The 8106-nt window shown below is 47.5% G+C and overlaps 1 protein-coding gene across 1 annotated transcript in view; it reads left to right on the top strand.

The window, feature by feature from the left end:
* The first annotated feature begins 6984 nt into the window (after positions 1-6984).
* MYO1D (myosin ID) overlaps positions 6985-8106 on the top strand; it is a 345116-nt gene continuing 343994 nt past the window's right edge. Inside the window, exon 1 of the mRNA XM_044248397.1 lies at positions 6985-7137. Within this exon, the coding sequence (XP_044104332.1) occupies positions 7043-7137 (95 nt within the window). The 5' untranslated portion in view covers positions 6985-7042. The remainder of the gene's footprint in view (positions 7138-8106) is intronic.

The raw sequence follows: 8106 nt of genomic DNA, 5'->3' as shown, positions 1-8106 counted from the left end.
CTGCTCTCGGCTCAGGCCCTGATCCCAGGGTCCTGGGATTGAGCCCCACATCGGGCTCCTGCTCAGCAAGAAGCTTACTTCTCCTTCTCCCACTCCTACTGCTCATGTTCCCTCTCTCCCTGTCTCTCTCTGTCAAATAAATAAATAATTAAAAAAAAACAAAAGACACCATCCCTCCATGAATCTATTATGGAGATGCCTTGTTGTTCTCCCTCTCATGGGTTTCTATCACACCCTCCAAGTTTTCTAGCTCTAGAACTATTTCCAATGGCCAGAGTAGCCTGAGAGTTGGTGATTTTTCTGGCTTGGGGCTTAGAGAAATGCCACATGCTCCTTGAAATATAATACTACACCTACACACATCCATTTACTAATAAATAAACTCGCTAATTAATTCACCTACTTGATTCAAGAAATACCTAAGGGGCAGTAGGCGTGGCTTGAGGGCTGGAGATAAAAGGATGAGGAAGGCATGGCCTCCATCTGGGAGATGTTAGGGACAGGCCTGGACAGCGAACTCCAACTCAGTGTGATAAGCACTTCTGTAATTAGCAAAGAGGATACATTGCAGGGAAATGTTTATAGTCGGGAACTATGCTGTCATAGGCAGGAAAAATTCTGGAGGCTGTCCCAGGCTATGTCCTCCCTTACCATGACACTATCTTTCCTGTGGCCATAAATACGTGGGTCTTCTGCCCACACTGGGCAGTGTGCTGTTGGGGCAGGCCCTGTCTGGTGACTCACAGGATGCCCATGACGACGATTTTCTTAAATTCTTCCCCATTCCCCAATGATTAGAACCTGTGGTGTGACCCTTCCCTTAGCTGAGGGCTTCTTAATTTCGGGATACACAGACAGGTTATTTTGGGCAGAGGGGCAGAAGGGCAGAGGGGTCCGTGTGTGAACTGTTCTGTGGATGTGCTTAATACATTTGTGTTGGGAAGGGAAGTCCATATGCTTTCATCAAAGGACAACAAGACCCAAAAACTGGGAACCAATGTCTTGTTATTGCCCACCTGCTACCTTAAGACTTAGGCAGTGACAGTCCCCTTCCTTCTCTTCTCCTCCATCCCCTCCCTCTCTTCAGCTGATATATCCCAACTTCCTCTCTGCTTAGGCTGATTATGTTAAAATGGGCTCTGTCTGCAGTATCAACCATTCCAAAGAGCTAAGGGAAGATCCTTGTCCCTAACTCAACACTGTCACAGGTAAGCACAGCTGGGCCACAGGGACAGCAGGGGAAGAAACCCCTAGAACCCAGAGCCCGGTCTTTATCAATTGTCTGGCTGATCCTTTGCCTTTAATAGCTAGCTATTGGTGAGAGGATGAAGCTTTTAAGTCATTTTCTGGGATTTCAGGGCAGTGTATGGCAGTGAACTTGGCTATGAAGTTTCCCTTTCCTTTGTCCTATGAGATGTCTACAGAATGAAAAGCAGGGGTGAGGGGAGGCGAGAAGGGCCACAGGTGGGCAAGTCATCAGTGACACCAGGGAGGCAACTCTTGGGTCTGCTTTTACTTTAAAGAACTTAAGCTTCAGAAACCACAGAGAGAATATATATATATACATATACATATACATATATATATATACATATACATAAATGTATATATATACATAAATGTATATATATATACATATATATATGTATATATATATAGCCTTTGATGTACTATTCATAGTTCAAATCCAATCTTTGGCATGAAAGAGGAGGAAGCGTGTTTTGGATAATATCTAAGGAAGAGAATTCCACCTCATTTATATATGGAGCTGAGCGCACTATAAAGTTATTTTGCAACATAAATTTGCCTTTCTACTTCTGCTCCGGAATAATTTGGGCTTATAAAATAAATGTATAAAATACCCTTTGACTATACTATATTTTCCCTGGCCTTCTTGCTTCTGTTTTGCAGGACCCGTGCTGAAGTGAGCTGTCTTCCTGGTTGCTGGGCACCTGGTAAAGATAGGGAGGGTAGGGCAGCCCAGACGCATTCTGGGAGAGGAGAATCGGGAGCAAATATTTGCTTTGGAATATTCAGAGCTGATTTTCACAGATAACCCAGAACAGATTCCCTGTAGCAGCTGTCAACCACAGAGAGGTTTTTGGAACAAGAGCTTTTGTTTATGTGAACATACAGTGCTCAGGCCTGGCCCAGGAGAGAAATGAACACAGCCCCGAGACCTGTTTCCAGGGGCAGGAGATGAGAATAAGATAAACACCGCACAAAGACTGACGTTAATGCAGAAAGTCTACCAAGGGAGGGGGTGGATTTACAACCTCACATTGCACAACTCAGATTCATAGACCGTTCCATATTTATCTATTCAGCACGTGCTTATTAGAAGCTTTACATGTGAGGCACCATGGCATTGGGTGCTAGACTTACCCCCGAGAATAGAACAGACACAGCCTCCAGCCCTCGTGCCCTCTCTCTCATGAGACAAGGACAACAGGCTCAAGTGCATTCAGTCTGCCACGGGAAGGACACTTCCAGGGTGCTGTTGGAGGCATGGAGGAGGGACAGCCAATCCTGACTTAAGAAATCATGGAAGCCTTCTCGGAGGAAGTGATGTTGAAGCAGAGCTACCGGAAGACCAGAAGTGAGCTAGGCCACAGGGGTGAGGAGTGGGACAACAGAGAAGGGAATTTCAGGCAGAGAACAGATTGTGCCCTCCCTCGGGCATATTTATATGACAACTAAGGTAAACAATAAATTATTTAAATTATGAAAACATATTTAAAAGATTGATTATTTAAATGAGTTTTTGTTCTTAGAATTGTTTGTTCAGTATTTATAACCTCTTAAGGTAGGACAAGCGTAGGCAAGGACAGTGCAGATACTCTGTACCAGGGTTTTCAATGTGCATGCTGATTTTTCAGTTCTGGAATATCTGCAAACGTCTGATGTGACTTTCATTTCTAAGTATTATTTGATTCCTTGAAAAAGAACATTTTGATGTTAGATCAGTTTTTTAAAATTTTGGGTTTTTTTAAAAAGATTTTCTTTATTTATTTGACAAAGAGAGAGAGAGACAGGGAGAGAAGGAACACAAGCAGGGGGAGTGGGAGAGAGAGAAGCAGGCTTCCCACTGAGCAGGGAGCCCAATGCGGGGCTCCATCCCAGGAACCCAGGATCATGACCTGAGCTGAATGAAGGCAGAGGCTTAACGACTAAGCTGCCCAGGTGTTCCTATGTTAGAATAGTTTTAGACTGTTACTTGATTTTTAACTTTACATTTTGAAATAATTTCAAACTTACAGAAAAGTTGCAAGAACAGTGCAAAAAAGCTCCCATATATTCTTTATAGTCACCAATCACATCTTCCTACATGTGTTTTATTCACTTGTAAGTCTCTACACATATACATATGCATATCTACATGTATTATTATTCTTTGCCGGTTTGAGACATTATACTCTTCACCCCTACATACTTGAAAATCTATCTCCTGCAAATAAAGACATTCTCTTACAGAACCTCAGGACAATGATTGAATTCAGGAAAACTAATAGCGAAGCTATGTTACTCTTTAATTTACAGTCTGCGTTCAGGTTTCACCGATTGTCCCAATAACGTCCTTTCCATTTTTCCTTAACTAAAAATTTTATTTTATTTAAATTCAGTTTAGTTAACCTAGAGTGTATTATTCGTTTCAGGGGTAGAATTTAGTGATTCATCAATTGCACAGAACACCCAGTGCTCATTCCGTCCCATGTCCTCCTTAATGCCTGTTACCCAATTACCCCTCCCTCTAACTCCCTTCCAGCAACCCTCAGTTTGTTTCCTAGAGTTAAAAATCCTCTACATGTTTCTGGTTAAAGATCCAGTCCAGGTCACATACGGCCTTTAGCTGTGGTCTCTTAAGGCCCCTCAAGCCTGGACCAGCCCCTCGGCCTTCCTTTGTCTCTCAAGCCATAGATATTTTTCAAGAGTACGGATCAGTTTTTTTGTAGAATGTCCCTTAGTGTGAATTAATGTGATGTTTCTTCACGATCAGATTCAGTGGATGCATTTTTAAGCAGGTAAGTAATTAAAGAGTAACATAGCTTCATTGTTGGTTTTCCTGAATTCAATCATTGTCCTGAGGTTCTGTAAGAGAATGTCTTTATTTGCAGGAGATAGATTCTCAAGTATGTAGGGGTGAAGAGTATAATATCTCAAACCGGCAAAGAATAATAACATATGTAGATATGCATATGTATATGTGTAGAGACATATAAGTGAATAAAACACATGTAGGAAGATGTGATTGGTGACTATAAAGAATATATGGGAGCTTTTTTGCATTCTTGCAACTTTTCTGTCTTTCTAAGGAGATCATTATATCACTCATCACATCACTCATGATCTCAATGTGGCTCATTCTTGGTGATTTTAACTTTTATTTTGGTTTTTAGCATATTTTAAACCGTAACACAAGCATACACATCCAAATGTGTTTATATCTAAATGTTATCACGAAGGAGAGTAATAGTGAGCTATCCTGCTCTATATGACCTTGTTTGAATGAAGATTGTAGTGTTTTGTCTCTCCTGTCATCTCTGCATATATCAGAACTTCTTGTAAATGTGTCATTGATTGATAAGATTATAGTTGTGCTCTGGCCTTTAAAAAGGCGAGGTGTAAAACTCTACAAGTAACACATTCTACGTAGCCATGTAAATCAGAATTTTCTTGATACTGTACAACCAAAACAGTGTTCAAAAGTAAATTGGAATCCCGAAGCTGATTTAAGGGGATGGTGATCCCCAACCGACAGATATGGATTCTTCAAAAGAGCCTCATTGGTCTCATCCTAGATTTTATATTAATTTGGGCTCATAAATTTATAAAATGCCCTTTGCATATGTTGTGTACATGTATACATCCGGCTCCTATACAAGATGTTGTTAAAAAAACAAGAGTTCCTTTGCTTTGGCCATTTGAAAAATCCCAGCTACATCCCATTGTAGATCCTACCCACTGTCGAATGACTTTTGCTCTAACAACCCCAGGGCTCAGAGAATACACATGCATCCATTTCCAATGGGTCATTGAGTGGAGTCCCTGGTGGCTTCAATTGGCACAAAATTTACGATTTCTTCCTTTTATTTTTGAAATTCAGTTCTACTTACTTTACAACACACCAAAACAAACATTTTAGGAATGTATCATATTATGCAATTACTGACCAGCCCCCATAATGACCTAAGCAAAAGACAGTCCTACCTTGGAAAGTGCTAGCCTAGGGGTCTTACTCCAAAACGAGGACACTGAGATCCAGAGAGGTGTCTTCTGAAGAAGGCTGCTAATGGTAGACTGCAAGCCAGCTCTCCCTGTGCTGGGGTTGGGGATGGCTTTCTTTCTTTCTTTCTTTTTTAAAATTAATTAATTAATTAATTAATTTGACAGAGAGCGAGAGAGATCACAAGTAGGCAGAGAGGCAGGCAGAGAGAGAGGGGAAAGCAGGCTCCCCGCGGAGCAGAGAGCCCGATGCGGGGCTCTATCCCAGAACCCTGAGATCATGACCTGAGCGGAAGGCAGAGGCTCAACCCACTGAGCCACCCAGGTGCCCCTGGGGATGGCTTTCTTATGGCAGAGGTGTTCCTTCCAGAGGTGATCAAGCTGCCCGCCCCTCTCTCTTGGCTAGTGTGGGTTGTTGGCTGCTGAGCAAGCCTTGAGCAGGGTCCTTCCGCCAGGTTTACTCATCTCAAATTCAGCCGTAGAGCTGGAGCCCAGCCAGGTCCTTGGGAGCCTCTAGATTTCCTAGAAGATGGTCTTAATGGAAACACACAGCTGAAGAGGTGCAGCTGCCTTAGAAAGTAATTTATAATATATTTTCATCGGGAAAAATGTAGTCGAAGTCCTAAGTTGGAGACCACTTAGAACTCATCTCTCTCCACTGAACCAGAGCAGATTTCATATCTCCATGTGCAAGGCAGCATGATAGTTGCTTGGTGAGTGCCAACGGGGATTTAGGCCATGGCCCCATGCTCAAGAAGCGTACAATAATCCTAGGGAGGTGGAACATACATATATTAAAAACTTCTTAGTAACATAAGGCAACGTGCTCAGATGAGCAACAGAAAGGTGGACCAGGGAACACTGAGGAAGGAAAGCATTCCGCCATGCGGCTTCTAAGTCGAGTGACCTAGATGAAACTGCAGCTTCCCCACTTCCTAGCGGTGTGGCGAGTTACTGGAATTCCCTAAGGCGCTTAGAAAAGCTCTGGGCATTTTAAGTGTCCCCCAAGTGTTGGCTATTATTACTCTCATTCTGTGAACGAACCGTCATTTCGAGGATGGAAAGGACGTGAGCAGAGGAGCAGGAGTGGGCTTCGCGGCAAGGTGGTAGAATCCTAAGGAATTGTCCCCGCAAAAAGCTCCGCGAGCTACTTCGGTAACTCAGCTTGCAGCCATCAAACACCGCGGAGCACGCAATTCAGGAAACCTGATTCCACCCACTCTCCTACGTCCGCGCTCCTCGGCGCCGCCTCCCTGAGATCCCAGAGGCCGTCCCCAGGGGGCGCTGCGCCCCGCCGACTTGGCTGGGGCCGGCGCGCGCCACCGCCGCCCGCCCCGCGCGTGCGCGCCGCCCAGGTGAGGAGGAGGCTGCCTGCGCCGCGGCGGCGGCTCAGTAGGCGGGGCGGGGCGGGGCGGGGCGGGGCGGGGCGGGGCGGGGCGGGGCGGAGCCGGGGCGGGGCGGGGCGGGGCGGGGCCGGGGCGGGGCCGGGGCCAGAGCAAGGCCAGAGGCGGGACCAGCCGCCGCCGTCTCCGTCTCAGAGTCCCGACCCCCACTGCTCCCGGCAGCTGCGGCGGGAGAAGCGGAAACTGCTGGGTGCGCCGCGCCGGCCGAGAGCGCGCCGAGGAGCAGCGGGGCGGCCTCCGTCCGGCCCAGACCCGCCGACCGGCGCCGGGCACCGCCTCCCCCGCGGCCCAGCGCCCCGCGCCGCGGCCCCGCCCCGGCCCCGCCCGAGCTCGCCGCGCGCCTCCCGCCGGCTCCTGCTGCCCGATCGCGCCCACCTGAGCCCGTCTGCGCCCACCTGAGCCCGTACGCTGGCGCCATGGCGGAGCAGGAGAGCCTGGAGTTCGGCAAGGCGGACTTCGTTCTGATGGACACCGTCTCCATGCCCGAGTTCATGGCCAACCTCCGGCTCAGGTGAGGGCGGAGCGGCCGTGCTTCGCGGCTGGAGCCTGCGCTTTGCCGAGAAGGGGCGCCCTTGCGGTGCGGCGGGATTGGAGGTGTCAGGAGCCAAACTGGAGGGATGGGGTGCGTCCGGACGGGGTGTCCGGTGGCCCGCCGAGCTCCGTGGTTGCGCCTTCCCCAAGGAGGACGCCCCGGGGGTGCGGCTGTCTAGGGGGGTGAGGGGCGTGCCGAGCCCCAGGGCTGCGCCCTCGGGAGACGGGTGGCCTGGGTGCAGTCCGGACGCGGGGGGGTAGGGGGTAGGGGTGCGAGGGGTGTGCGGGCCGGAGGCAGCGCTTGGGGCAGGGCGGGCTAGCTCGCTGCCCCAGGTAAGTGATGTGGGCGGGCCGGGTGACCTCATGGAAACAAAAGTAAAGGAAAACGCAAACTTTAGGGAGAGTTGTGGCGGCCACGAAGGCCCTGGGAAGACGGGAGGGTTGTTTTGTAGAGAGATTCGGGTCTCATCCCGGTTTCACACTTGGTTTTCTTTTTCTCCTCCTTTTTTTTTTTTTTTTTTCCCCTGGCGTAGTTCCATCATGTCACTCAGGATGCTATGCAGTAGTGGTCCCTGAGCTGTCTGTTCCGGGACACTGGCTATTTTTTAGTTACTCTCTAAACGTAATTAGACACGTTTCCAGACATCGAAGAGACTGCTCTGCTTGCCAGTGCCAAGATAAACTGTCTGAATTTGACAAGGCATTCATGCTTTCAGTTTTTTTCAAGGAGTTATGGATGGAGCCCTTGTGTTCCTGACATCCTTGAAAATGTAGTCACAACTCAACGCCCTGAAATGGGCTTCCAAGGCGAATTTATTTTAGAAACTCTACTACATGTGATTATTTCTCTCCTGATAGAGTAATATGTAAGCAGAACTTTAAAGTAGTTTTGACCTTTTGTTGTTGTTGTTGTTGTTGTTAAACATTACAGTAAATGGAGTTTCAACAT

Source organism: Neovison vison, chromosome 5, assembly GCF_020171115.1.
Source record: "Neovison vison isolate M4711 chromosome 5, ASM_NN_V1, whole genome shotgun sequence".
Taxonomy (NCBI): domain Eukaryota; kingdom Metazoa; phylum Chordata; class Mammalia; order Carnivora; family Mustelidae; genus Neogale; species Neogale vison.
The sequence above is the reverse complement of the archived record's forward strand: the minus strand, read 5'-3'. Positions and strand labels throughout refer to the sequence as shown.